This window comes from Oenanthe melanoleuca, chromosome 3 (genome assembly GCF_029582105.1).
Source record: "Oenanthe melanoleuca isolate GR-GAL-2019-014 chromosome 3, OMel1.0, whole genome shotgun sequence".
NCBI classification, from domain to species: domain Eukaryota; kingdom Metazoa; phylum Chordata; class Aves; order Passeriformes; family Muscicapidae; genus Oenanthe; species Oenanthe melanoleuca.
This window is the reverse complement of record NC_079336.1, coordinates 29,457,775-29,485,714: the sequence shown is the minus strand read 5'-3', so window position 1 is coordinate 29,485,714 and position 27,940 is coordinate 29,457,775. Positions and strand designations below refer to the sequence as shown.

At 37.1% G+C, this 27,940-nt stretch overlaps 1 protein-coding gene across 9 annotated transcripts in view; it reads left to right on the top strand.

Annotated features, from left to right (window-relative positions):
- Positions 1–27,940, top strand: part of COL12A1 (collagen type XII alpha 1 chain) — a 99,338-nt gene that overhangs the window by 27,755 nt on the left and 43,643 nt on the right. For 7 of the 9 annotated variants that reach the window (XM_056487020.1, XM_056487022.1, XM_056487026.1 and 4 more), the window contains 20 exons: positions 6,418–6,687; positions 8,562–8,828; positions 10,789–10,981; positions 12,309–12,430; positions 14,988–15,137; positions 15,225–15,344; positions 15,866–16,030; positions 16,224–16,370; positions 17,006–17,145; positions 18,286–18,415; positions 19,451–19,596; positions 19,845–19,974; positions 20,768–20,907; positions 21,637–21,766; positions 23,145–23,284; positions 23,553–23,685; positions 23,787–23,813; positions 24,124–24,266; positions 26,396–26,525; positions 27,390–27,529. In XM_056487020.1, the coding sequence (XP_056342995.1) occupies positions 6,418–6,687; positions 8,562–8,828; positions 10,789–10,981; positions 12,309–12,430; positions 14,988–15,137; positions 15,225–15,344; positions 15,866–16,030; positions 16,224–16,370; positions 17,006–17,145; positions 18,286–18,415; positions 19,451–19,596; positions 19,845–19,974; positions 20,768–20,907; positions 21,637–21,766; positions 23,145–23,284; positions 23,553–23,685; positions 23,787–23,813; positions 24,124–24,266; positions 26,396–26,525; positions 27,390–27,529 (2,963 nt within the window). The remainder of the gene's footprint in view (positions 1–6,417; positions 6,688–8,561; positions 8,829–10,788; positions 10,982–12,308; positions 12,431–14,987; positions 15,138–15,224; positions 15,345–15,865; positions 16,031–16,223; positions 16,371–17,005; positions 17,146–18,285; positions 18,416–19,450; positions 19,597–19,844; positions 19,975–20,767; positions 20,908–21,636; positions 21,767–23,144; positions 23,285–23,552; positions 23,686–23,786; positions 23,814–24,123; positions 24,267–26,395; positions 26,526–27,389; positions 27,530–27,940) is intronic. The other 2 variants (XM_056487023.1, XM_056487027.1) reach the window with 2 other exon arrangements.

The window sequence follows — 27,940 nt, the reverse complement described above, 5'->3', positions numbered from 1 at the left end:
TGTGATACAGATTGAAGAACAAGCAAGAAACACCCACGGAATGTCTTAGGGAATAGTCTTTCTCTTATCTCCAAACACTCCCAACAAACCATTTGGCTTTCAGTATTTCTTGGGATCACATGATCTTCACCCAAGCCCTCATACAGCAGAAATAAAATACAATGAGAAACATGGTGAAGGCAGTGAGTCTAAATGCAGCAGACAGTGAGCAGTTTGAGAGAGCTACTGTTTTTCTAATTTGTTTTTTAATAAGAGAAGTGGTTTTAAGTCTGGTAAGAATTTGATTTTCTGCCCAAATGCATGCTGTCAGATGAAAAGAACATACTGTACATTAGCTGCTAAACAGATTAACTCTCATAATTTGCAGTTGTTTTAAAGAGTAACAAATTCATTGCTAGATTGAGCAATCAATACAGAAATGCTTAATCCTATTAAATGTATGAAACACTTGAAAACTGAAGATCTGGTTTATGCATCGTTTGCTGGCAGCTGTATGGTTTTCAGAAAAGAATATTTGAGTAACTGACAGTAATCAGGCAAGTCATTACACTTTTAAATACGAATTTCAGAGAAATTTAGAAAAAAGTCTGGTTCATTTTTTTTTTCCAGAAAAATATTCAGTGGTCAGATTTCCATCTTGGTTGCACTGAGAAATTTTCAAGTATTTCCACTTATATCAGTGAAGATCCTAGGCTAGACACACTGTTGGTTAAAAATGACAAAGTTCTTTGGCATACTTGAGGTTGCTGGTCTCCATTAGCAGAGGTGTCAGCCCATTTTGTTTCTTATCTTTGTGCTTTTTAGAATAAGCGAAAAGAGGCATATTGTAGTATATTCAGAAGAGTATAAATGACTTTGAGAGATAATTATGTCATTGTGTCTTCTGCTTTAGAAAGAGAATCTTTGTTTCAGTGATAAAGGGCCTAAACCTTCCATCCTGTTTGAGGAATTTTTGTGTTGTGAGAATTAGGCTGTACTAAAACAATACATGAAGAAAAGTTGTCATGACTGGGTCATTTTCAGTTTGAAGTGATTTTCTGTTGAATGTGTTTCTTATAGTTTAGATTTGAGGATTTTGGAGGTGGGCTCTTTTTTGGTTGGAAAATGGATAGCAGTGCTTTGGTAAATAAATTATTCTTTTTTTGCTGTTTCTGTAGTAACATAAGAATGCCTTCAAAATGAATGACCTCCTACAGGCAGAATAGTACAAATTCAAGTGACATTTCCTTACAATGAGGTTTTTAGCATATCGCAGAGACTTTACGTAGTGGCCAGACGCTGTCCTGACAGAAACAAGGACTCGGTGTCTCAGGAGATTTAGTGCTGTATCATGCATTTTTAAAATTATACATTCCAAAATTTTTGAGTGTGACCTTTGAAACTGACTTGATAATATGAGGAAAATTATCTTAGTTTTATCAAGGAAATGAAATATGTATCAGAAGAAACCAATGGGGGAAGGCTGAGTGAATAATAAGATATTTCTATGCAGTGTTAACTGAACAGCTTTTGGAAAAGACAGATAGAATATCAAAGGCACTGAATTTGAAGACCTATTGGCATTATCCTAGATCAGGGACTCAGGAGTGCTCTGGCTAAACTTCCTCTGTTTTGGGTTAGAACTCTCCTGGTTGGCATCTTCTCTTGTAGAAGAGAGCTGCTCTAATGGGGTCATGTGAGGATGCCTCTGTGTAGCAAGTCTTTGGCTTTGGCGCCTGCAGTATGGCCACATCCCCTCTCCACTTGCCTGAGGGCTGGTTGCTAACAACTTTTTGTGTTGGAGGGAGGGATATCAGCTCACCAAGTGGCTGCTTCCTCCAGTGCTGAGGAGAGTTTCACCATTAGAGTAACACTGAAGTGATCCTGCTATCCACTCATCTGATGCGTGCACTTGGTTCCTTGGCTGTGGCAATCTAGCCTGATGACACAATGGGATACTCCTGACTTTTGCTCATTGTAAACAAGGCAGGACTCAGGCCAGAACATTTTGGTCTATGCCTCTGCAAGTGAAGGTTTGTTTAGTTGATTCTGACATTTTAGGATGCCGGTTTACAGAAATCCTGTGTTTAACTGAAATGAAACATGGCTCTGCACAAGGTTTACCACTGCATATTGATTTTGAAACCTGATTTTAAAAAACACACACAGAAAGCTGTTTAAAATTTGGGCCCAAATTGCATGTAAAAATCCCACTGAGATCAGCTGGAGTTGTGTAAATGTCTCTGAGGGGAAAGGCCATTTGAATAAGGACGTTTGATTTTTATGAATGTCAACATTTTAAGTTTAGCTGATTCAGTCTTGTGTTCAATAACAACAGTCATTGCTGGAGAGCTATGGGAAGTAAGCCAAGTGGACAGAGGGAAACTGCTTTAATATCATATTGTGTCTCTGGCACACTACAGTGGAAAAACTTAATATGGAAACTGGACATTTCAGAAGTCCAGAACAGGGTATAAAAGCACCTGACTGAAAGTTACCAAGAGATTTTTTGAAAGTGTGTCTGCTCTAAGCAATGGTAGAGATGTACAGGGTACTGTAGGCAGTGAAAAGTGCTAAAAACTGCCAAAGTGAATCTGACAGCCTGAGGCTGCTGCCTGGCTTGCTCTCCCAGGCAAGGGTTTGACCTGTCCATGCAAGCACTTTGTTTTCCTGTGTACATACTCACCATGGTTTACAGCTGTCCTACACCATCTGGTTTGATGCTCCAGAGAGTCATAGGACCTCATGCTTGTTAGGGAATAATTAAAAAAAACCAACTCCCTCCTTATTTGCTGATGTAGTTTGCTGTATGAAGTGATGAACATACACTAACTTGCAGTTCCAGGAAAAGCAGGAGTCTCTTGCTAGCCAGCCAGCACGTTTCTTTCTTATGATGTGCATTGTCTCTCCATGCTCCTTAACCATCCTATTTAAACAAGCAGGCAAGAAGTGGATGCTCAACAAGCATTTCTGAACACATTAGCCAAAGAAAAAAAAGAATGTTCAGGAGTTACAGTTGTAGATTTTTGTGTCTACAAGTTACCCAGATATTTTGTTTTAATCCAAGGGAAGAATATTACATAGGTCTCATTGCATGTTTGTTAGTGATGTTATATCAGTGTTATTGTGGAGCATAAATGTGTTTCTTGACTCTGAGTGTAGCAGCTTTGATAATATTTCATAGAATCCTAACAGTTAGTTAATCCAACTTAGGGTTGGACTGCATCTTAAACATAGCTATTCTCTTAATAATAAATGAAAAAAAGCCACTGTGTCAGATCAAGTAGAGCAGAAAAAAGCTGTGAGTGAACTTCCACCTCACACACGTGAGGTGCAAATCAAGTTAGTGTGTTATGTTAAAGAAATGTTCTCAGCTGCAGTGTAACATATAAAAAGTCTAATTTCCCTTAGTAGGTAAGTTGTCTTGTCAGCAGTTTCCAACTATTTGAAGTAAAAATTTTCCATTTAGTTCTAGTGGTTTGGTAGAAATCCCAGTTCCTTTTCCCTCTTTTACCTTACCTTATAAAAAAGACATTTAGTTCCAAAGAATATTTCTTTCAGAACCAACATATTACAGTAACTGCTGTTCATTATAATCCATTCCAAACAAATTATTTTCCTCTGTTATTTAATGACTTCAATAATGACTTAATCAATAAGGGTTTTAAATAAGAAGTTATTTTTGCAGAATTTCCAACATATATCATTAGCTGTAGTATCCAAGAGTAGACTTGCAAAAAATTGTGCTGTGGTAGCAGATACTTGAATACTGAAATCATGTTGTGGCAGAGCCATGTTTTAAAGTAGCCAAAATAAAGTAACTTGTATATTTATATTACATTAAAATATGGAAAGAAAGGTTTTTATTGTGAGACATCTGTGCATTCTATCAAGTTAGGTTTTCCATATTTTTTCCACTTGGATTGCCTTAATATTTTTTTTTATTGTATGAAAAAGCCAAGATTTGAGAGTAGGAGCTTAAGAGCAGACAGAAAAATTGGTGTAATTTACTTTTGAAGGCAAATCTTTTTTTCAGGCTTCCAGGAAAATTGTTATTTGGAGTTAAGATTCTGCCCTGGCTTTCATTTAATGCAGTCACTGAATTTGGTGAGACTTCATGAAGCATGAACTGAATTGGGCCTTTTCACTATAACTTTATAAGTATATGCAATCACTGTTGTGAAATTATAAGTGGACTTTACCAAGCCCTCTCTATCTTAACCTTTTTTTTGAAGAGAAGATGCCATAAATTTTGGTAATTTATATCATGAGGCTAAAAATCAGTTTGAAGGTATAATTTTTAGAACTGATGCAGAGTTAGGATGGAAAAAGAACTGTCTCCAGAAAAACATGATGGAATGTCTCTATGACTGAATTAAAATCAGAACCCCCCCACAACACATGTTCTGTTAGCTGTATTTGAGAGTCATCTTTGTGATTGTTATGGTAGTCTCTGATTCTGTATTCTGTGTAGCTGGTGAATCTTTGATAGGTTGACATTAATTTCTGTTCATCATTAACCTAAATGGGATTAACTGGCTTACTTCTAATGAAGCTGCACTAGCAATTAGATGTTTCTAAAACAAAACTTTCTACAGGCAGTCTTTTCTGCTTCAGTGGGATTGTGTTTGGAAATGTTGCAGATTGTGATGGAAATAAAAGAATCTGAAAAGTGAAAACTCAGTATATGACTTTGAGCAACTTGTTGCTCAGCCTGAAAATGCTTCAGGCTTCTGAATGTACTTGTCAGTTCTTGCAATGAGACTAAGTAGTGGAAACTGGAAAAGTATTGAATTCCTCTGTGTTCAAAGCATTTTGATTCTAGTCCTGTGGTTGCTACGGATAAGTATAAGGATGTATTTTTATCAGTGAGAGTAAAACAACTGTGATGCCGTGAGGCCACCCCAAGTGTTTAAGTGCTCTTGCTAAGCAAGAGTCTCTCAGGAATGTCCTGTGCAGTGAAAAATCCCACAGAGAATACACACCAAAGAACTGAGTACTTCTTTGTCTGTATGGATCTAGTTTCATAAAGCCCTTTTGCAGATTTTGCTATGGTGAGACTATTGCACTTAATCTACCAGTCAATGCTCCTTTCCTGCCATCAAAGCAAGCCATTGCAACAGGAAAATTGTACATATGTTATAAATGTACATTAAACATTAAACATTAAACATTAAACAGAGGCACTCCTTTCACTGCACCACTTTAGACCAATGATCTTCACTTTTAAGCAGAGGAATTACTCTGGTGTGTTAGGTGAGACACACTTATCCATCTCACAACTGGATTTCACAGACTAATGAGCTGCTTCCTTTGTTCCAAACTGGCTAAAAAAAACTACAGAGAGGAAAGAGGTACAGGTCTTACAAATGGAAAGATGGAGAATGTTTTTTACAATAAGTGTGAAATGATGTAAACACACTGCAAATTAGTTGTGAACATAAAATGAAATAGATGATCAGGTAAATGGCATTCTGGAAGATACTAGCACTAATAAATAATAAAATAAAGTTGTCATAGAAACGACTCTGACTGATTAGAGGCCTGGGTAATCACCAACCTTATGAAGTTCTTTAAAGGAAAGTGCTGGATTCTGCACCTGGGATGGGGCTACCCTGGATTTATGGACAGAGCAGGGAATGAGATGCTTGAAAGCAGTGCCATGGAAAGGGACCCACTGAGGGTCCTGTTTGATGGAAAGTTGACTATGAGGGGAAGACAGGAGCAGACACTGATCTCTTCTCTGTGGTGACCAGTGACAGGACCAAGAAAATGGCCTGTGTAAGGGGAGGTTTAGGTTGGATGTTAGAAAAAGATTCTTCACCCAGAGGGTGGTCGGGCACTGGAACAGGCTCCCCAGGGCAGTGGTCACAGCACCAGCCTGATGGAGTTTGAGAAGTGTGTGGACAATTTCAGGAACAAGATGTGACTCCTGGGTATGGTGCTGTGCAGAGCAGGTAGTTGGTGATCATTCTGGGTCTCTTCCAACTCAACAGATTCTGTAATTCTATAAAAAGTTTCCATTATTTACCGTAGGAAAAAAGTTACACACATAACAATAAAAAATGAATGAATGAAATAAAATAATTTTTTTTGAGAGTTAAAATTTTACTTGAGTGAGTTGCATCACATTTAAGCACTGGCTTCATTCCAGGTCTTTGAATACTGCCATTTTTATTTTGCATATTCTAAAGCATAGTAGACTGCTAAGTATCTTACATGGTAAGGATAAGATCATTCATAGTCTAAAGTTAGCTTTAGGCATTTTGTTGAAACCTTAATCTATTTTCTTTTGGGACTACCATTGTATGCTATTGAAAATAATATTGATGGGAAAAGTATGGTTTAGCTCTTAATATTATTTGACTTTTACATTTGTACTTTGCTAACATTTGCTATTTATATTTAAGAGAGAATATGCTGTTTTCTTTCTTGCAGAGCGTGGCTCACCACGTAATTTGGTTACCACAGACATAACTGACACTACAGTTGGGTTATCATGGACACCAGCTCCAGGAACAGTTAACCATTACAGGATAGTATGGAAATCACTTTATGATGATACCATGGGAGAGAAGACAGTCCCTGGAAATACAGTGGATGCTGTGATAGAAGGCTTGGAGCCAGAGACTAAATACAGGTTTTCAGTATATGCAGCCTACAGCAGCGGAGAAGGAGACCCAGTAGAAGGAGAGGCTTTTACTGATGGTAAGTGTAGTACATTACCACCATTTGTAACATTCTGTTTTTGATGAAATTATAATTTTTATAGAAAATGCACCTTATTTTTCTTCATCATAATTTTTTTGTTTTGTTTTTTTTATTTTATGAAAAGTTTCCCCAAACCAAAATGCCACCTCATCTCAGCCAGTTCTGACATTTTTGTTGGACCATTAAAAAACACACAAATTCTTTTCTATGTCATACAGGTTTCAATTCAGCAAGAATTACTTCCAAGTTAAGATATGATTTTGTCTGCATATTTCTCTGAATTCAAACTTTTATAGGTTTGATGTGACTGCTAAAAATCGGGTGCAGGAAATATGGATAGAGCAAGGAGGAAAGATGGGGTAAATTCCCACAGAATCAATGAGTTTCCTTTCCAAGTTATTGCCCTTTCAATCTTCACAGTCCACAAACTGAGGCTCACTGAGTGATTTTGATGTTTGTTATTTAGCCTTCTGGGGTTCTTCTCTTTCTTATTTGCCAAACATTACGTTGTATTTGTCAGAGCAGTCTAAAGCCTCTCCTGCAGTGTGGGCAAAGTGAAAAAACACAGAGACCAGGGATGACTTGTTTCTTTATAGCGATAACTGGCCAAGGAAAGGGGTCAGAATGAATGAAGGGATGTCCTGGGTGAGGCTTGACATTTCTGTTGTTTGCCTAAAGGGAACATGCAAAGACAAAGCCCGGAGGGAGGACTCTGGGGAAGCATCATTTGTGTTTACACGTTCTTGTGCTCTGTCCTTAGCATCTGTTTTGACTACTGTTGGAGACAGGCTGCTGAACTACTTTAACCTTTGTCCTTGACCCAGTGCAGTTGTTCTTAAGGTTTTGCAAGAGTAGTGATTGCTGCTGTTAGTAAGAGCTGACTCCCCAGAGTCAAAGCAGACTGCTGTCCCACAGCTTCCTTCTTTATTCAAGCTCAGCAACACCAGCTGTTCTAGTTTTCCAGGTTAGTAGGCAGCCTAGCCATGTCATTTGTGCTGGCTCTCACTGTGTGCTGACTGAGGGAACTTGCTATTAGGCCTATCAATAGCCCCAGACCTGGGGCTAATAGCCTGAAACTAATATTGTATCTTTCTGGTATCCACACAATTAAAATTGTCAGTTCCTACAAAGCCCACCTTACTGTGTGATGAAATACTGACCGATTCAACCATGCCAAGAAGGTTCAGCTTTGCCAAAACCTGGATGGCTTATTTTGGCTGACAGCCAGTGTTGCATACCTGTCTGTTCGCTTGGGATTATTTATACCATTTGTACAGTCTGGAAAATATCTCTTAGAAGCTGAATGCTGCAATTTGTCAAGAAAATGCTTTATTAGTTCATGGGCTTATTTCAGCACATATGCTATGTTGTGATGAGTGATTTTCCAAGCATTTGGAAAGTCAGTTGCCTCTATTTGAAGGACAGTTTGCATGGAGTTCAACAGCCAGCTGCTTAGGTATTCACCTATCAGACCTGTAAAGTCAAAACTTAGAAAATCTGAACTCTATAAGACATTGTGTTCATGAAAATCAATGACTTTATAATTTATCACTTTCATTATTTAATGGATTACTGAAAACATTAAATGAAGCTCCCCATTATGCTGTGTCATCATGTAATTTATCCTGAGACCCTTTTTTGTCTCAGTAGTGAAAACCACACCTCTGTTTGTTTAGTCCATTCCAATTAAAAAATAATTAACAATGGCTTGTGAGATTCCTCTGTGTCTTCCCACAGTCAAATACTGGAATTTTAAGAAGGGCAATTTTTTTTTTTTTTTTAAATACAGCAGAACTAATTTTGTAGGCATGCATTTGAATATATGTGTAGACAATAAAGTAAAAATTTATCCATATTTTTACACTGAAAAGTGTCACCAAATGCCAGGACTGTAACAGTAGACAACGAGACAGAAAACACAATGAGAGTTACGTGGCAGCCTTCTCCTGGGAAAGTCTTGTCCTACCGTGTGAACTACAGACCACGCAGCGGAGGAAGACAAATGTCTGGAAGAGTCAGTGGTCCTGCCACCAGCATAGTGCTGAAGAGACTCAAGCCCCGAACTACCTATGACATCACTGTGGTTCCAATTTATGATTTTGGACATGGGAAATCAAGAAAAGGAGAAGGAACAACAGGTATGTACCACACAAGGACGTACAGGATTTCATAATGCAAGTTTTATGCTTAAAATTAATAATCGGGAAACATAGAAAGCATGGTGGAGTCTGCCAAGATCATGAATTGACAGGCAAATAGAAGAAAATGCTAGAAGTTGAGAAGAGAGTTTGATTTGTTTGAAAGTTCACTGTGGCATAGCCTGAGGACAGCTTTTTGCTGTTGATATTAAAAGGTATAAATATGGTGGAAAATCTGTTTGAAAATACTAGAATTGTTTTGAAATGCTGTCATCAGACGTTCAAACAAGGTGTTTTGTGAGGAAGAAGGACCACTTAATCAAGCATTGTCAGCTGTAGGATAATTTGCCTTTTGCTTGTGGGTATTGATTAAATAGCTACGCAGTATCCTGTTGTTTAGGTTTGTCTTCTCTGGTCACCGTATTTTCTGTGGAAAGCCCAAGGTACTCAAAAGGGGGAGTAGATGATTTTGAAGATTCTTCTGTGGAGGTCTGACTTCATGGTCTTTTGAACAGGCTATCTTTTCCCTCAGAAACCAAAACTCTAAAACATTTAAGTCTCAGTGAAGGCATTTTTGTGGTAAAAGAAAAACTCATTTGCTACTCTACCTTTAGTATGAATATGATGCTGGTCTTACATTTTGTGAGGAAATATTCTCTAGATGTTCAGATCAATCAGATTTAGTGTCAGTTATCTACTTTCATAGATGGAAAGATATTACCAAAAGAGAATCTTTTTCAAGATGTTTCTTCCGGTGTGACACGAGTGCCATTCACTGAGGTACTCTGTAAATAATTCATGCCATTCTGTTTCCTGAATATATGTTATATTGAATGAAGCTCAATATATTCATATTGAAGTAAGATAAAGGTATCCTAACAGTGGAGATATCAGCACCTCAGTTACTGAAAAAAGGTTTCTTCTTAACCTAAAATGTGGTTGATATAAAGGAGTCACAAAAACTTGATCAGCTCTTTACCAATACCTAGTTTTTAATGCTGAAAATTATATTGAGATAAATTTTAGATCATCCAGCTGCTTTTAATTTTTGAACTCTTCATCTTGATACAGATATGCCTCTGCTTTCAGTCTAAATAACTGTGATGGTAAACACTCTTTGGAAGCAAGTGAGGCCTGAGTCATCTTTTTAGTTGAAGCTGTCATGATAATTCAGAGAGTATGATGAGAAATGAGACAGACAATCTGTACTTTTCCTTGTGAGTGGGGGTGTATCTACTGTTTCTCAGCAGAATTCACAATATGAGGACAGTTATGATATTTCAGCTATAGCTAAACAATTGCATAGGCACAGGAACAAGGCAAACTCTTTCTGTTTTTCTTGTCTGTCATGCCAAAGCTATAGTGGTAACTTTTTTGTTTACTCTAATTCCATTTTTTTTTTGGAACTTTGAGGTTACACTGCTGCATTATTTTCCATGACTGCACTTTACAGTGGCACACAAGCAAAATCTGCATAAAATGCAGAAGCTAGCAGCAGCTTGTACACTGCTCTGTCTGTGAGTACTGCCCTGCAGTGGGCAGCTGTTAGTCTTCCAAGGAAGTTGCTCCTGACCTAAAAACCTCAAGCTGTTTGGCTGGCACTCCTCAGAGGAATTGTTTTTTGACACACTGCCACACCTGTCGTTGGTGAAGTTGCTTTAGCTGTCAGGCAATTTATCCCTCAGTCCATTGACTGCAGAGGGAGTCTCTACAGTAGACTTAGACCATGTACCTATTGGTTAGATAGCTAAAATTAAGTGACAAGAATCTCATCCTTCATTTCTTAATACTTTGTGGCTAAAGAAAGGAACAAAGAGTTTAGGACTGTCAGTAATACTAGATTTACATGTATGTGTATATATATATATATATATATATATATATACACTTAAAAGCATACTTGTTGATTTTTTTCCATGTGTGGACCTGATCTAAACTCCTTTGTTTCCCACCCTTTCAGCCTCTCCCTTTAAGCCACCTCGAAATCTGAGAACTTCTGATTCAACTATGTCAAGTTTCCGAGTAACCTGGGAGCCAGCCCCGGGGAGAGTGAAGGGGTACAAAGTAACTTTCCACCCTACTGAAGATGATGGGAGTCTTGGAGAATTAATAGTGGGGCCATACGACAGCACAGTGGTATTGGAGGAGCTTAGGTATGGTAATTCCCTCATGTTTTTTGTTTCCTTTAAATAACTTTAACCTAGGGTTTTGTTTAATCATAATCTGGTATTGAAATGCCTGGCAAAATCTACTGTAAATTAAGCAAGTAATTTTGTCAATTAGCAATGAACATGTTGTTATGCTGTCTCTGAAAGGTACCTGGAAGGTTTCTTTCTAAGATTATCCATTTACATCGCTTGTGGTGTCCTCACAGGAGCTGAAGGAGGAAAGATACAGGCTGGAACTGTATTATGTATTTCATATATGAGAAAGATAATGGAATACTGAAGGATATTTAGGATTTCTAAAGTTGCCTCTCAAATGTTTCTTGTCTCATGTTTCTCAAAAGATGCTTAGTTTCGCTCGATTCATTTTCCAGAGGCTTGGATTTTTAAAGCAGGCTTCACACAAGTCAAAATCTGTTTAGCAAGTATACTAAATATAGTTAAAATAGGATCATTAAGTCAAAGAATCATGCAGTCATAGAATGATTTGGGTTGAAAGGGATGTTAAAGATCATCTGGTTCCAACCTTGTTGCCATAGGCACCTTCCAGTAGATCAGGTTGCTCCAAGCCCCGTCCAGCCTGGCCTTGATGCACTGGGATGGGACACCCACAACTTCTCTGTGGAGTGACACCCACAACTTCTCTGTTCAAGTGTCACACCACCAAAAATTATATTTTTGCCTCAGAGGGAAAATGCAGGGACTGGGAGTGATGTCTGAGCTGCATCACAAGAGGTCCAAGCCCTTCTTCTATTGATGGCTCCAAAACTGGACTCTGTACTTCAGGTGGGGTCTCATATGAGCAGAACAGAGGGTGAAAATCACCTTCCAGCAGTGTGGCTGGAGCCCATTTCAGTGAAAACTGAGGCAAAAATATAATTCAGTACCTCAGCCTTTTCCATATCCTGGGTAATAGGTCTCCTGTTTTCTTCTGGAGGGGTCCCATTTTTGCTCTAGTCTTCCTTTTATCATCCATGTACCATAGAAACTTTTCTTGTTGCTCTTGATGTCCCTGGCCTGATTTAGTTCTATCAGGGCTTTAGCTTTCCTAACCTGATCTCTGGCTGCCTGGACAATTTCTCTTCATAAAATTAAATAACTTGAATGAGGAAGGCTATAAATTTAATTATAGGGTGTAAAATCAGCTTTTAAACTGTTGAAATATCAATGTCTTGTGGAAGAGCCAGTATTTGAGCTTCAACTTTTAGCACCTTCTTTTCCATGAGGTATTTTTTTTTCCTGTGAGAATTTAATAAGTGAAGTGTTTAGCATTTTACTAGACTTTTGTTAAAGTACACTTTTTTGACTATTTCAGGGCAGGAACTACCTATAAGGTAAATGTTTTTGGGATGTTTGATGGAGGAGAGAGCAACCCTCTGGTTGGACAAGAGATGACCACCCTTTCAGATACTACTACGGAGCCATTTTTATCTAGAGGTAAACATGACTGATTTGCAGAAAAGGCAGTCTTGTATTTTGGATTAAAAAAAGAAGAATCAGAAGTTTACTACATTTCCTTTTTGTTTTTCTAAAGCATATACATAATTGTTTGCAGGATTCATTCTGTTCCCTTCCCTGATGACACAAGCCCTGGTCTGAAATGACCACAAAGCATGCCCCAGTTCACAGTTCTAGTCCTCTGCACCCTTCAGATGATCTTACAAAGATGATAACACAGGCAACCTGTGTTTTGCTGATTATTCAAAGCCATCTGCATTGCATTTTCAAGCTGTCCACATCTGTGTTAAATCACATAAGGTCAAATTCTTGAACAGAGATCATGGCTCATCTACAGGGGTCTTCTCAGGAGTAGAACAAGGAATTTTAAGCAGATTGTTGGCCCTTTACTTGTCCTTATATGGTGACTCTTACTTTTAAGACTAAGATGATATAATGAACAAAGATCTCTTAGTTGCTAATTTCCTAGTGCTAATCTATATTATTTAAGTTTATATTCAACATAGTAATTGTTTAGTCTTTTGATTTTTTTTTTCTGTAGTAGGAAGAGACTTTTTCACAAAGGCAATTTCACAGTGCTCTCCAGTACCTATTTGGGAGCTTCTCTCTGTGTAGCTAGTGAACCTTTCTTTCAAGGTTTCTGTGAATGTTATGATTTTATCTCCCTTTGGTGTGGTTTCAGGGCTCAATCCTTCATGGAAAGCATAAAAAAGCAGGTCTACATTTACAGTAGCCAAGTACACATGAATAAGTAAAGCCTTTTCTCCTCTGCCATTTCAATGCTTGTATAACCATCAGAGAGAATTTGGTGAGGAGAAAGGATTTAACTGCAAAGTCCTTTCAGAGTTAATTAAAGAAAAAAAAAGTTTCTGACAGCTGACTGTATAGTTTTGCTTAGCCCACACTGGGTTGTGTAAAAAATACTCATCTTGTGTATATTTTTTAGAAACTTTTTAATTAATTGATGTCCTCCTCTGTCTAATACTAGAGGGTAAAACTGAAAAAAACCCCAAAACAGGCCATCAGTGATGTTAGACTAAAGCTTTAATATGTCTGGCAACAAAAATTTCACCAAGTGGTTAGTTATTTTTTATTATATCAGCTCTTATTTCTGTCTTTGGTGTTATACTCTTTAAGCTGATTAGTTTTATTAATGCATGGATTTGAGTCATGGTTAATGTGAAAAATGAATTTATATCTTGGACTGTAAGCGTAATAGTAAATTATTTATTAATGGGGGGAAAAAATCACCCTAGATCTGGCACATTTACTAGAATTTTCCATGTGGGGGACTATAATATGTTGGAAAAAACATAAAAGTCAAAGTAGATTAACTTTTATATTGTACATAAAGTTAACTTTAACTTCCATATTAAAGTTATGCATGCAATTTTTTGAACTAACGTGGTTTGACTTAAACCCTTCTCCCAACTGATTCTATTGTCCTGAATAAAGACTAGATCTATATTTTCTGTGCAGAAGAGGATCATGCTTTTAACCCCCAGGTACATGGAATAGTTATATTCATGAGTCTACAGTGTTGGATCAGTTCTGTGGAACATATATGAAATCACAATATCTTTCAACTGTGATGAGTGTGGATGATTTTTCTCAATGGGATTTCTTCCATATAAAGACCAGAAGCTCTGATGGCAGGAAGCCAGAAAATTTGCAGCTGGTAACAAAATCTACAGGAAAAAAGAGAAAAAGGATTTTGGCTATTTTATTTATTTATTTATTTATTCATTTTTGCAAATGGCTGTGGATAAAATTATTGTGTCTTTCTGTTTTGTATAAATATTTTGTGATTTTCCTTGTGATGAAAGCAATATGATGCATATTTTATTTTGTAATTTGTAAACTGAAGATATCTGAAATAACTTCCTACCTTTTTGGAACATTGCAGCTTTATATGAATGTTTGTTCTTGTTGTCTCTGTATCTCTTGACCTGTGTTTATGCTTGTGTGTCTTCTCTGGATTGTGCTCTTTCTTTTCTGTACATGCAAACTTCTATACCGTATGTATTATTATGTCTTTTTCCCCTGAAAATTGAGGAATGCTATTTATTTGAAAGTGATTGTAGTATATGCTGTTAATCCCACTACTACATGGTTGAAAATTAGTCAGTAGTTCAGCTATATGTGACAGACTAAAATATCATAAAATTGTATAATCTAATAGTGCTTACTGCCATATCAGTGGTTCATTTAGTAGTCTTGTACAAAACTTCTGAAATCAAGTTATCAGCCATCTTTAAAGACCAAAACAGACAATGACATGACAATAGAGGACACTGGCCTTGACATTTGCAAAGGCTTATTTTTAAAAGGAAACATACATGAAGGAATTTAGACAGCTTTTGCCATGGAACCACTGACTAGTGTGAATAATGCTCTCAAATAGGTCATACTTGACGGAGTGCCAGTGAATAAAACTAGAGCTATTTTGGAAGCTAACTCATGACATATGTCATCTAAAAGGATGGGGAAAGAAAACCATCATGCTAAGGCTATATTTTTCTGGTTAACATGGCAGGTTTAGAATGTAGAACCAGAGCAGAAGCTGATATTGTGCTGCTGGTGGATGGCTCATGGAGTATCGGGAGGCCAAATTTTAAAACCATCAGGAACTTCATTGCCCGTATTGTTGAAGTTTTTGATATTGGACCTGACAAAGTACAGATTGGTAAGCTCTCATATGCTGGAGGGAAAATGGACCATACCTGCTACAGAGACACATAATAACTGAGTAAATGATGGCTTTTTTTCCCAGGTCTTGCACAGTATAGTGGTGATCCCAGGACAGAATGGAATCTCAATTCTTACAGAAACAAACAGTCTTTGTTAGAGGCTGTAGCCAACTTGCCATACAAAGGAGGCAATACTCTAACAGGTATGTCACAGTGCTAGGATTTTACTTAAGGTCCAGTGAAAAGGATTCTTGTGCTGACCCTGATACTGTTCAGTGAACTCAAATGTGTCTGTGATGAAAGGGACTTAACAGCTCAGCTCAGTATGGCTGGAAAAGAACAGGCCCAGCATAGGCTTAAAGACTCAGGAGAAATGTGTTAGAAGAGATTTTGGGTGATAAAGAGCTTGTGTTGCTGTTAAGCCTATGAGAAGAAGAAAGGTCAGTTCCATGTCAGGGTTGGGATGAGGACAACCAGGAACCAGAAGGAAGGGTAGTGGAAGTCAGGAGCTTGCTGCCAGCAGGTAAGAGAGCAGTAAATAGTATCAGTCACTGAGAAGTCTAGATTATAGACTGCAACTAGATTCAAAATTCTTCTAGAAGGAAGTAAACTGTGGAACTATGTTGTCAGAGTGAAGTCACTAGGATGCACTAATTTATTTTACTGTGACTACTGTGTGAAAAAATAGTTTCCAGTGATGGCTACTTTCTTTGTGTCGTGCTAGGAATGGCTTTGGATTTCATCTTGCGAAACAACTTCAGACCGGCTGCAGGCTTAAGGCCCAGAGCTCGCAAAATTGGTGTTCTCATCACTGATGGCAAATCACAAGATGATGTAGTCACCCCTTCAAGAAAACTCAGAGATGAGGGAGTGGAACTGTATGCAATTGGTGAGTAGTCTGTGAAGGGATGGCCTGCAGCAACCCTCTCCTGCTTTTCTGCTAAATGTGCAGAGAAGTGGCCACATACATAAGTACGTAAAAGAATTGTATGCAAAGAATTGTGTTTAGGGACTTAATTGCATGCTATTGTGCTTTATGGCCGTAATTTCTAACAGGTTTTACTTTCTTCTTCTCTTGTAAGGTATTAAAAATGCAGATGAAAGTGAATTGAAGCAGATTGCAACGGATCCAGATGACATCCATGCTTACAATGTTGCAGATTTCTCCCTCCTGGCTACCATTGTTGATAATGTAACCACGAATCTGTGTAACAGTGTGAAAGGTCCAGGTACATCACATTTTCAGTCTATTTCATTCTTTTCCATGCATGTACTTGCGCTGCTAATTCCTTTTTATTACTTACTGGGAACACTGTGTTAGCCAGGGGCTGTTTTTTCAGCTGCTGGTGTAAGGAAGTTGTGCAGACCACCTAGACTACCCTGCAGGGGTTCTTCCTTTCCTTCCAACAGTGACTGTGTTATAGCTAACACAGCATGATGTTGCTGGATGTGCCTTCTTTTTCTCCCCAGAATCGTGAAGTATCTTTCTCAGTGTGTCATCTTTTTATTCATTGCGGCATGTATTTTGATGATAGTCGTCCAACAAGGAAAATTTTAGCAGCCCTGCTCTTTTCAAGTATTTTTCAAGTATTTTTTTCAAGTCTGACAGCCCAAAAGCAAAGATGAGCATGGAAAAACAGTAATGTTAGCTGATGGTTCTTCCATGAAACCCTGGTGTTGAAGGTGGAATAGGAATTACAAGGAACTTGTTTAGTCTTAAGTGTGTTAAGCTGAGCTATCTCTTAATGAAGTTGTTTTAAGATCTCCTGAGGAAAAAGAAATACAAGCAACTACTTGAAGGTGTTTTTTTCCACCCCTTCTGATAAGTACATTATTATCTTTTTAATTTGCTTCCCTCTTGCAGGTGATTTGCCACCTCCTTCAAATTTAGTTATTTCAGAAGTGACACCTCGTTCTTTCAGGCTGAGATGGAGCCCACCTCCTGAGAGTGTTGATAGATACAGAGTTGAATATTATCCTACCTCTGGAGGTAGCCCTAAACAGGTTAGTATTGTATGTTCATCTTTGACATTGTCCAATACAACCTTGGACATCCACATAATATCATTCTGAATTTGTTCTGAGTAGGATATAACAGTAACTTAAAAATGCTTCTAAGGTCAAGAATACCATGCTTTGGTAAATGATACACAAAATTACAAAAAATAGGAGCATATATATTACTTTGGTTGTTTTAATATCATGAATCCAGAAGTAAAATGTATTCCTTATAAAGAGTTGTCTTCTATTTCTAGTAACTCATTTATTTTCATATTCCACTGTCATACATTAGTTGAATTAGTTATATTAATCTGTTCCAGAAATCTTCTGACCATACTCATGGGTAGGCCCTCTTTTCTTTTTAAAGCATTTTATTCTTTGTGAAAAACAAGATAGTGGGGGATTCAGATTTTGAGAAGTGATTAGATTAACACTGTATAACTCCAAACTGTTTATTGCATAGGATCAAACTTGTGGTTATTACTTCTCTACACAGAGAACCAGTGGCTGGCAACTCTTGGTTCTAGGAAATCTGAATTGCTCATTACTCTTTTTAACAAAAAATAATTGTATTTAGGAAAATGAAGTGTTTAGAAGAATGTAGTTAGAGGCCTCTGCATACCTAGCTCTGAATTTCCCATCTCCGGTTGTGGCTTTTGGATCTTAACTCATATTTGGCTCATGGAGAGTTCAAGATTAATAAAGTTTGAGCTGTTGTTTTCAGTGACAAATTTGACTACTTCCTGACATTTCTGTTCTACAAGATATTGCTAATGCCTTGTGCTGTAACCATCTAGATTATCCTGGATTTTGAAATTTTTCCCAAAGTGGCCTTTTTTTCCCTGGTCCTTTCTTTATGTTCTTTAGTGATATAGAAGTGTAAACCATGCATGAAATCAGAATGCACTGAAAGTGATGCTAAGCAGATCCAGCTCAATTTGAAACAAATGTCTGTCTGAGATTTCCCTACAGCTTGCTTTGCAAAAATAATGCTATATTGTCAGACAAAATGTATACAAAATTGGGACCAGACTTACCTCCTTGTCATTGATTTCTGCAGTTTCACAAGGAATGATTGCTTTTCTTAGAGATGAGATTATGAACGTATTTGTCTTGCAGTGATTAACATTGCTTCTCTTGCAGTTTTATGTAAGTAGGATGGAAAGAACAACAGTTCTGAAAGATCTGCAACCTGAAACAGAATATGTGGTTAATGTGTTTTCTGTGGTAGAAGATGAAAGCAGTGAACCTCTGATCGGCAGGGAAACAACTTGTAAGTTAGAAATGGGTCGTGAATAACATGTCAACAGTCAGTTTGGCACCTGGGGAACTGTCCAGTAGAACTTTTAGCACTATGGATTTTCTGCTTAGCAGAAGTAAAGTATTTAATTTGAATTACCAAATTATTTTGTGTTACTCTGGTTGTTCAGACCTTGTTGTCTGGAAGACTTCAGCAAAGTGAAACTGTAAGTGGTAGAAAATATTTGTCCCAGCTTCTTCCTAGGCTCATAAAGAATGGCTGTACAAAACAAGGACAACAGACATGAATTAAAGACAGAGTTTATAAATTCCTGAAAGCTGATCATAAACAAATATGTACTCCTTAATATTTTATACTAGGTAATTAATTCCTGCTATTACCAAACAGAATTATTTCTAATTAGCAAAAGCTAATTCAACATAATTATGCCACTTCTGTGAGTTATAACTCAGCTATATTTCTCCTATGAGCTGTTTAGCTGAATGATTTCAGGTATATTTATGTTGTATGCAACATAGGGTGACCTGCCTCTTTAATAATATTGAATATTTGCTGTATATTTCACTTCTTCATTTTGTATTAGGCTTGTCAAAAATCCTTAAAATATGTGTGTAACTTTTATGAAGTCTATATTACTTTTTGATATCGCTCCAGGGAAACTTTTCCTCTATTTAATAATTTGAGAAATATAGAAAACAAAAAGAAAGTAAAAAAATCCTCTTTGTACAGATCCCAAGTCAGTCATGTTGTTTCATATTAGAATTTTCAAATGAGTTAATGTTACTTTTTACAAGACTAAAATATTCCAGTGCAGATTTATAAGAGTTTTAGTGGTGTATGTAGAAAATCTGTGGCCACATTCAAAATGGTATGACCATTACCTCATTCTTAAACTAAGAATTTAAATACCACTGTTTGCAGATCACCTCTCTACTACGCATAACATGCCCTAATACCTATGTGCAATATTCTCAGCAGTATGACCTATGATAAAAAATATTAAGAAGCTGGAAGAAATAAATTAATATGTATTTTTTTATTTGACAGTGCCAATCTCTTCAGTTAGAAACTTGAATGTTTATGACATTGGATCAACTTATATGCGAGTGAGATGGGAACCTCTCAACGGAGCTACTGGTTATTTGTTAACATACGAACCTGTGAATGCTACAGTCCCAGCCACAGAGAGAGAGGTAAGAGAATTTGTCTTTGCTACCTGTGCTCTACCAAAAATAAATTAAGAAAAACTGTTAGACTATCATAATGGTCAGAAGACTGGCATGTACTTCTTGAAGTGCAGTGAACTTACTGGGATATTATATACAATGACATCAGTCAGGAAACTGTAAATATACTGTGAATCTCACAAACAAAATTCCCTTGAAGTTATATCATTGCTTTCTTCAGTTTTTAAACATGGTGTGTTATTTTTCATGTGCAGATGCGTGTGGGACCGTCAGTGAATGAGGTGCAGCTGGTAGATCTCATCCCCAACACTGAGTACACTCTAACAGCTTACGTGTTGTTTGGGGATATGACGAGTGACCCACTCACCACACAAGAAGTGACGTGTATGGACATCTTGATTTTTGCTTTGTTATTGCTTCAGCAACATCTAATTCTAATTGTGTTTCATGCAACAGTTTTTCTATCATCTGTTTCATTTAGAAGACCATCTTAAGAATGTTTTATGCATTTTCTAGCACATATATTTCCCAAAGACCTCAAAGGCAATTTCAGTGACAAGGGTCCAGCTACTAAAAGGGAAAAATATAATTTTTAACTTGAATAATGAAGGAAATCTTGAGATCACAGTATTTTTAAAAGGTTTTGATTTTGCTTGTATTAATTTAGAAACTTCATTCCTGAATTCAGACATCCTCTTAAGCATAGAAAATACTAAAGAAACATGCTGTATCAAGAAGAAAATAGATGTAAAAATGGCTTCCTTTTTTATACCTTTCCTTAAACATTTCCTATTGGCAGAGGCAGGCTTCTGGTCTAGATACATGCAGCATGGCTACTTTTATGTCCTTAAAAATTTTAAACCATTAACCATAGATGAAAAGTGGCTATTGTCACCAAAAGTTATGGTCTTAATTCCTGATACTTCTGGAAATACTGTGCTCATAGTTATAAAGGTGAAACTACCACAGTTTATAGCTATTTTGCTCATTGCTGAGAAATTAAGCTTCTGAACTCTCTCATCTAATGCCCAGGACAATGAACTTGTCAGAAAGTGATTGCCTTCATTCACTGAAAAGTCTTTGACTGAAAGACATGAAGAGAATTCACTTTCATCTGTGATAGACTTACACCTCTGCTATGAATAACATTCACTTACTACTATCACTATTTTTACAGTACCTTTGCCTGGACCCAGAGGTTTAAAAATTCAAGATGTTACTCACAGCACCATGAATGTCGTTTGGGATCCTGCTCCAGGAAAAGTTCGAAAATACATCCTAAGATACAAAATAGCTGATGATGCTGATGTAAAGGAGGTAAAATTTTTAAAGTACTAGGAAAGTTTTATTTTGAGAAGCTAGATTAAAATAATAGTAAAGGTACTGTTATAATCCACCAGGTAGAATATAGAGCATCAGTTCATAGTGATTGCAGTCAGGAAAGGCTATTGATTTCTTGGAAACTGATTGAGAACAAGATGGATTTCTTAGGTACTCCCTTTATTCCTCCTCCTTCTCCTCCACAGAGGAAAAATACTTGAACTGACTCATATGTTTTGGTAAATAGCCATTTCTATGCTCTGCTTAAATATCATACTGCCAAGGTCTAAGAACAGCTCACAATTAAGAGGACTGGATAGTGGAATAAAGGTATGTTAGCCACTTTTCCTAATGATAGAACATGTGGGAGCATTGTTAGAGATGCCTTTTAGTTTAGTACAAGCTTTCCTTGAATGTGCTGCTAGGCATAAAACTCCTGGAGAATTAAATTTGTTTTTTAAAGGAAACAGAATTTTGCAAAGGTTCAGTCTGCATCCTTGTTTCCAAAGGAATAAAGCACAAGTAGTACGTTTATCTGATATAGTGCATTTTACAAAGGAATTAGTAGAGTACACTCAATATTCAGGTGCCAATTTAGGGGAAATGGCAAAACTTAATTCAGAATGCTTCTTTGCTTTCCACTGGAGGAATTTCTGCCATTAGACCAAATGCAGTATAAGAAATAGAGCAATTTACAATCCTTTAAGTCACTGTTTTTATTCTTAGGTGGAACTTGACAGACTCAAAACCAGCATTACTCTCTCTGACCTTTCCTCCCGAACACTGTACAATATAAAAGTTGTTGCTGTATATGATGAAGGGGAATCCATACCAACAAATGCAGAAGCTCTCACTCGTGAGTTTTCCTAATGATCATTCTTGTGGGGTTTTTTGCCTTATGTTTGATTTAAGTGGTCTGTGTTGCAATATGTTATCAAGTTTAGGTGGAACTCTAATTTAATCTGAGAAATACTTCATTGTAGCATTATTTGCAATATAACAAACCATAGGAATCTTAGATGAGTTGTGTCTTACTGCAGTGAACACTGACATTGCAGTCTGCAGAGAGGTGAAAAGCCACTGAAACAAAACTATTTCTTTTTAAAGACTGGAGAAGAAGTGTAGGTGTAGAATTGGTAAGAAAGTATGAGGACAGAGGAAAGGGTTAGCAAGGCTTCCCAGGGGTCTAGGCAAGTGAGTAAGAAGCTGGGCCATATACTAGAGGATTATAGAGACATGATCCTGTCTCTGATCCAAGAGGGTTTTTGCATCATGGAATGCTAAGGCAGCTTTTACTTTTAGAGAATCATAAAGACACATTTTAATAACTTCAACAAACAGAGGCAAGGAAATGGAGGTACACAAGCTGTAAGAGCTGATCTCCATACTAGAGATGTGACAGACTGAAAGAAGAAAGCAGCAATCAAGGAAGTTCTTATCCTGATCAAGGCTTAGGATTTAAGAATATAGTTAACCAGAAAAGCTACAACAGAAAAGAGTAATTTTACCTTTTTACTTCCCCTCCCTCTGGGTGTGAAAAAGAAGAAAAACCCATTAATATTCTCTCTCATTTTTTCTTCTGAATTTTTCATTTGGTAGTGTGATGTGTTTAAAAAAGTTTGTGAGATTTCCTGCTTGCTGTTGTGCTAGTCTTTGCTCTGTACCTGTGGTTTTGTGTGAAAGTATGTGTAAGGAAAGAAGAGGAAAAGTCTGCCAAAGAAATTATTTCTAGTTTAATTCTCTGGTTCTACCTATTTGCATATTTCTTCCCAGTGGCTATAATATTTTCCCTCCTTAACCTACAGTTAACCTCTGTGAATTCTTTCTAAATAAGTGGTGACTTATTTGGCTTATATAAAGAATTTTAAGATTTGCAAGAAACTCATGCAGGAACTTGACCTGCGTCTTTGGGAGTTCATATTCGCTCCATATAACTCCAAAATGTAACAGACAGGGCTTCAGACAGGGCTTCAGTTGTTTTGAATAGGCATGTGAGTTGAGACCTTTGCTGAGGTCTGCTTTATCAGATAATGACCTAATGATGGATGATTTGCTTAGAGCAAGTGGACTGGGTTATATACTATGGCATTTGATTGTAGTCATTAGAAGCATGATAACTGAGAGGTGAATCTTCTGCATAATCCTCTAAATTATTTGTCTAAATAATTCCTTTGTTTAACTGTATTTATTTTGTAGTTACATTTTGTGGAATATTTTTCCTTTTCTCATAATAGAGTCTGTGCCAGCACCAGTCAATCTCAGAATCACAGATATAACCACAAATAGTTTCAGGGGTACTTGGGATCATGGAGCTCCAGATGTCTCTCTTTATAGAATAACATGGGGTCCCTATGGAAGAGGAGACAAACAGGAGGTAAGTGTAGACAATCTTATGCTTTTATGGGCAGTCTCTCAGAGAGTGTATTTTTAAACTCAAAAATGTAATTGATAAATGGCCTATAAGTTGGAAACTCAGTGAGAAGGCATAGGACACATACTTACAGCCCTGTTCAGTGATGTTACTGAGTAAGAAGTTAGTTATATCCCACTCTCTGTTTGCCTGTTTCATTTGTATCTTTTGGTTTTGTTTATTTATCTTTTCCTTTTTTTTTTTTTTTTTTTTTTTTTAATTTCTTCACAAGACTATCTTAAATGGGGATGAGAATAGTTTGGTCTTTGAAAATTTGAATCCAGATACATTATATGATGTCTCAGTTACTGCCATCTATCCTGATGAATCAGAAAGTGAAGAGCTCATTGGCAGTGAAAGAACATGTAAGTAACTAAAGGGATACTGCATGTTGTTATTCATAGTTATTGAAATAGAAGGCGTACACATACAAGAATTCTGAAAATTCTTTCTACTTTTTTCCTAGTACCCTTGGTACCTATCACTACACAAGGTAAGAATCTGAATTTCCAGGTACCATTTTATTGAAGGAAACTCATAGCTCTCTTTTTCTAAACTGTAAGAAATGTTGACATTAAAAAGCTGAGATCATTTAATAAATATTACTGTGTATTTGGAAGAATACTAAACACTAGAATACCACATGTTTATTATTTTACAAACATTACAGTTTATGGTCCCCTGTACTTAATACTTTCTGCTCTTGATCAGGCATTCATGCAGCTCTAAAAGTAAGAATGAAGTGTTTGTCTCTGCTCTTTGGGGAGCTGCATATTTATAATTTTCTTTGTTATGCTTCTCAGCCCCAAAGAGTGGCCCACGAAACCTTCAGGTGTACAATGCTACTTCACACAGTTTGACTGTCAAATGGGATCCTGCCAGTGGTCGGGTGCAGAGATACAGGATCATTTACCAGCCTATCAGTGGGGATGGCCCTGAACAGTCGGTAACTAATTTTGAAGTGCTAAAGTTATTAAATCTTAAATGCAACCTTCTGCAAAGTAGTCCATTAGAATAATTTCTTTTCAAAGTACATCACTGTATATATCAATCACCTTTTATGTGAAGGTTTATATTTATAGTGAATAAGTATATACTCCCACCTTTTTTTCTCCTCTTTCAAATCCAAGTTAGAATACTCTTAATTGAGCAGCAATAACTTTGGATGCAGCCTGTTTTCTCACGAATCACATAATCATAGACTGACTCATTTAGGTTGGAAAAGATCTTTGAGTTCATACCCCCAACTGTTTATCTATGGATAAAACTAAAATAAAGTGTGTTGAAGAATAAGTCAGTCAGCATCTAAGGATACAAATCACAGACACAGGTGTCAGAATAATCAATAATATGAACTACCATGACTACTTTCATAGTCCAGAGTTTTCCATTGTTTTCGTAGTGTGGTTTCCATCCTGTCAGAAGACCTTGCCATGGAACATGCTGTGAACAGTTGAGACTGTCTCCCACCACTCTAGGGTCAGAGTAACCACACAGAGATAGCAGTTGCAAAGAGAAATCCATGCAAAACGTGTGCTAATGAAGTATTTAGGGTATCGTATACTCTTTTACTGTGATGAGAAGCTGTAATGCTATGGAGAGACAGTACTTTATGATCAGCCAGCTTTCCCTGTGTTGTCAGCACGAACTGTTTTGGCTTCTGGCAGCTTATGCAACACAGCCTGGGAATGGTAATTCAGTCAGGCTGTTTATCAGAAGTGTGTGCTACTTAAAAATGCCCTATTCTGTAGTGGGAGGCTGTTGTGGTTACTGTCAAATGAGTCAGAGGAACAGTCTCATGAGAACCACATTCATTTAGCTTGCTCCTGTAATCAGAGATCACACATGTTCAGAAGTATATCTAGGAATATTTACTTTAGAATCAGTTGGATACTTACACATCCATTTTAACTCTCTTCTGATCAACATGCATTTGGGTTGAGGTAATTGAAACGTATATTAAGCAGCCGAATGCAATTTTAGTGAGAAATCACTAGAGGAATAAGGAACGGCAATATGTTTTAGTAATACCTGTAATTCAGTGCTGAGAGTGGAGTAAAAAGGGAATTCTCATTATTCTCTTGAAATCTGTGCAAAGAATATGGTTAATAGATTTAATTGCTTACAACTGGATAGAGTCAACAGTGCCCGTTGTAGAAAACACCTCTGTTTAAGGGGAGCACACAGACCTCTCATACTCTGTTCATGGCATCTAATGTCTGTTTGCAAATGACTTGCAGTCCCATGATCACAATTCTTTGTTTTCTTTTGTTACTCTGGCATTTATTAAACTGTAGATGCTGAGTAGGCAGTAGAACAGTCCCCACCAAAGTATTTAAAATATAATTTCTGGAGGGTTTTTATTGCTGCCTGACTTTTAATGGCCTCAGCACCAAGAGGAATCATAGGTGACTTGAAGACAGAAAAAAAGGTCTGCAAAAACTGCACACAGAACTGCAGAGACCATAATGATAATTTAGGGTCAGGTTTTGAAAGGCAATCAGATACTGAAACGTAGAGGCAGCCATGATGGGATGATGAAAGCATTTGTGCTTTGAAAGGAGCTTTGTACACTTGAGTACAAAAAACCCCTTTGATTGTAAGTTAAAATAGTCTGCCTGTAAATTAAAATAATCTACTGCTATGAAATTTGAAGATGTGTAAATGCTTGCTCATTTTCAGTTCTTCATCAGCAGATGATTTGAAGTGTTATGCTGAACACATGACCTGAATAGGCTTTGAAAATGTGCAGATAGTATTAAAAGTACAAACAGTGATAGGAGTTATACTATAATTTGTGCTGGTACAGAACTGGGAGTTTATATACAATTATGGTTGTATGCAAGTTTAGAGACTTTAAAGAATAGTGGCTTTGTGTCTAAACTTGCTAAACCCAATACCTACTAAATATTACTACTGTTCAATGTCTACTGTCAGTGTCAGTCACAAGCAAATTGCAACATTTGATACATCACAGTGTTTTCCACTCTGCATCAAATGCTTGGGTTCTTTACTGTAGCAGTAAGCACAAAAGAAACAGTATGAAAGGGATTTTAATATTTTGTTTTGCTGCAGACTACTGTTGGAGGGCGACAGAACAGTGTGGTGATACAGAAGCTGCAGCCTGACACACCATATGCTATTACTGTGTCATCCATGTATGCAGATGGTGAGGGGGGACGAATGACAGGACGAGGCAGAACCAGTAAGTAACTCTTCAGGTCTTCTTATTAGGTACAAAACAGTATTGATGTATTGCTTTTCAGCAGAGCTGAGAAAACTTCCTTGTGGTGAAGTTCATCCCTTCTATATTTGTCATTTGCCCTTTGGTGGCTTTCAAGTCTCTGAAGTAAGAACATCTGTCAGTCTACTGGCTGTAGAGAAACCCTGGACTGCTGCCTTTGACTGGATGCCCAGTTTTTACAGCTGAGAGAAACACTGACCTTACTATGGAGCTTCTTCCTCATTTTAATTTGTTTACTTTTTTTATGCCATAATGTAGCAAACACCTTAAAGCATCTGAGGACATGTTACTCTCATATATGTATGCTTTTAAGCATCTTCTGTTTAGAGGTTGACCTTCCTATTGTGCTCTTTAGAACTCCACCATTTTATATTGATGCATTCTTTAGATCCTGCTATAGAAGTCAGTGAGTGATTTGCTATTGCTATCAGAGACACTCCAGGTATAAAACCCATTTCAATATAATTAACTATATAACTATAAAATTATAAATTCAGTTGCATTTCATTATGAGCTTGCAATGGAAAGTCAGACACAATATTGAGTTTGGTGAGGAAAAAAGAAAAAAATCTTAATGATCTTATTGCATAATTCCAAAATAGTGTCCAGAAATAAATTTTTCTAGCTAGCATTGTTTGTGGTGTTGTATAGGTCTGATGTGTTCTGATTGATGAAGGTAAATAAGATTTAACAAGTGCTACTAAACCTATTTTTAAAATTTTCTAAAGATACGTTACAGAGGTGTGATCTGACAGCAAAAAGGAGAGAATAGTGTTCCACATCTTCTGTGGACATCTTTTCTGACATCTTATTGATCTGTTTCAGAACCTCTCACCACTGTGAAGAACTTGCTAGTTTATGACCCAACCACCAGTACTTTGAACGTTCGATGGGATCATGCAGAAGGAAGTCCTCGCCAGTACAAAGTGTTTTATGGACCTACAGCTGGAGGTGCAGAAGAAATGGTAAATTCTTCATGTGGATCTCACTAACCATCTCAGATAAATTACAGCTCATGGTGCTGGTGAGAGAAATGCTGCTGAATGAAGTAGGTCTTGTTTGTCTATAAACTGGCTTTCTTTCTGTTCATAGACACCCCAGAGAAAATGCACAGCACCTCCCATATGTATTACAGATGTTTGATTTCATATAGCAGACCATCAGGGGTTAGTTCTTAGCATGGGATTTAATACCACACACAATTTTTTTTTCTTTATCCCTAGGGCAATATGTGTGAATGTAAAGCTGACTTCAGGGTATAACAAGTTAGCAGTCTTTATTTCTACCCATTTTGACTGCTAAGAAGTCATGTGACTGTAGGCTTCAATGATATTTGTGAAAGCAGAAAAATCCACTTTCTAATCTCCTGAAATTAT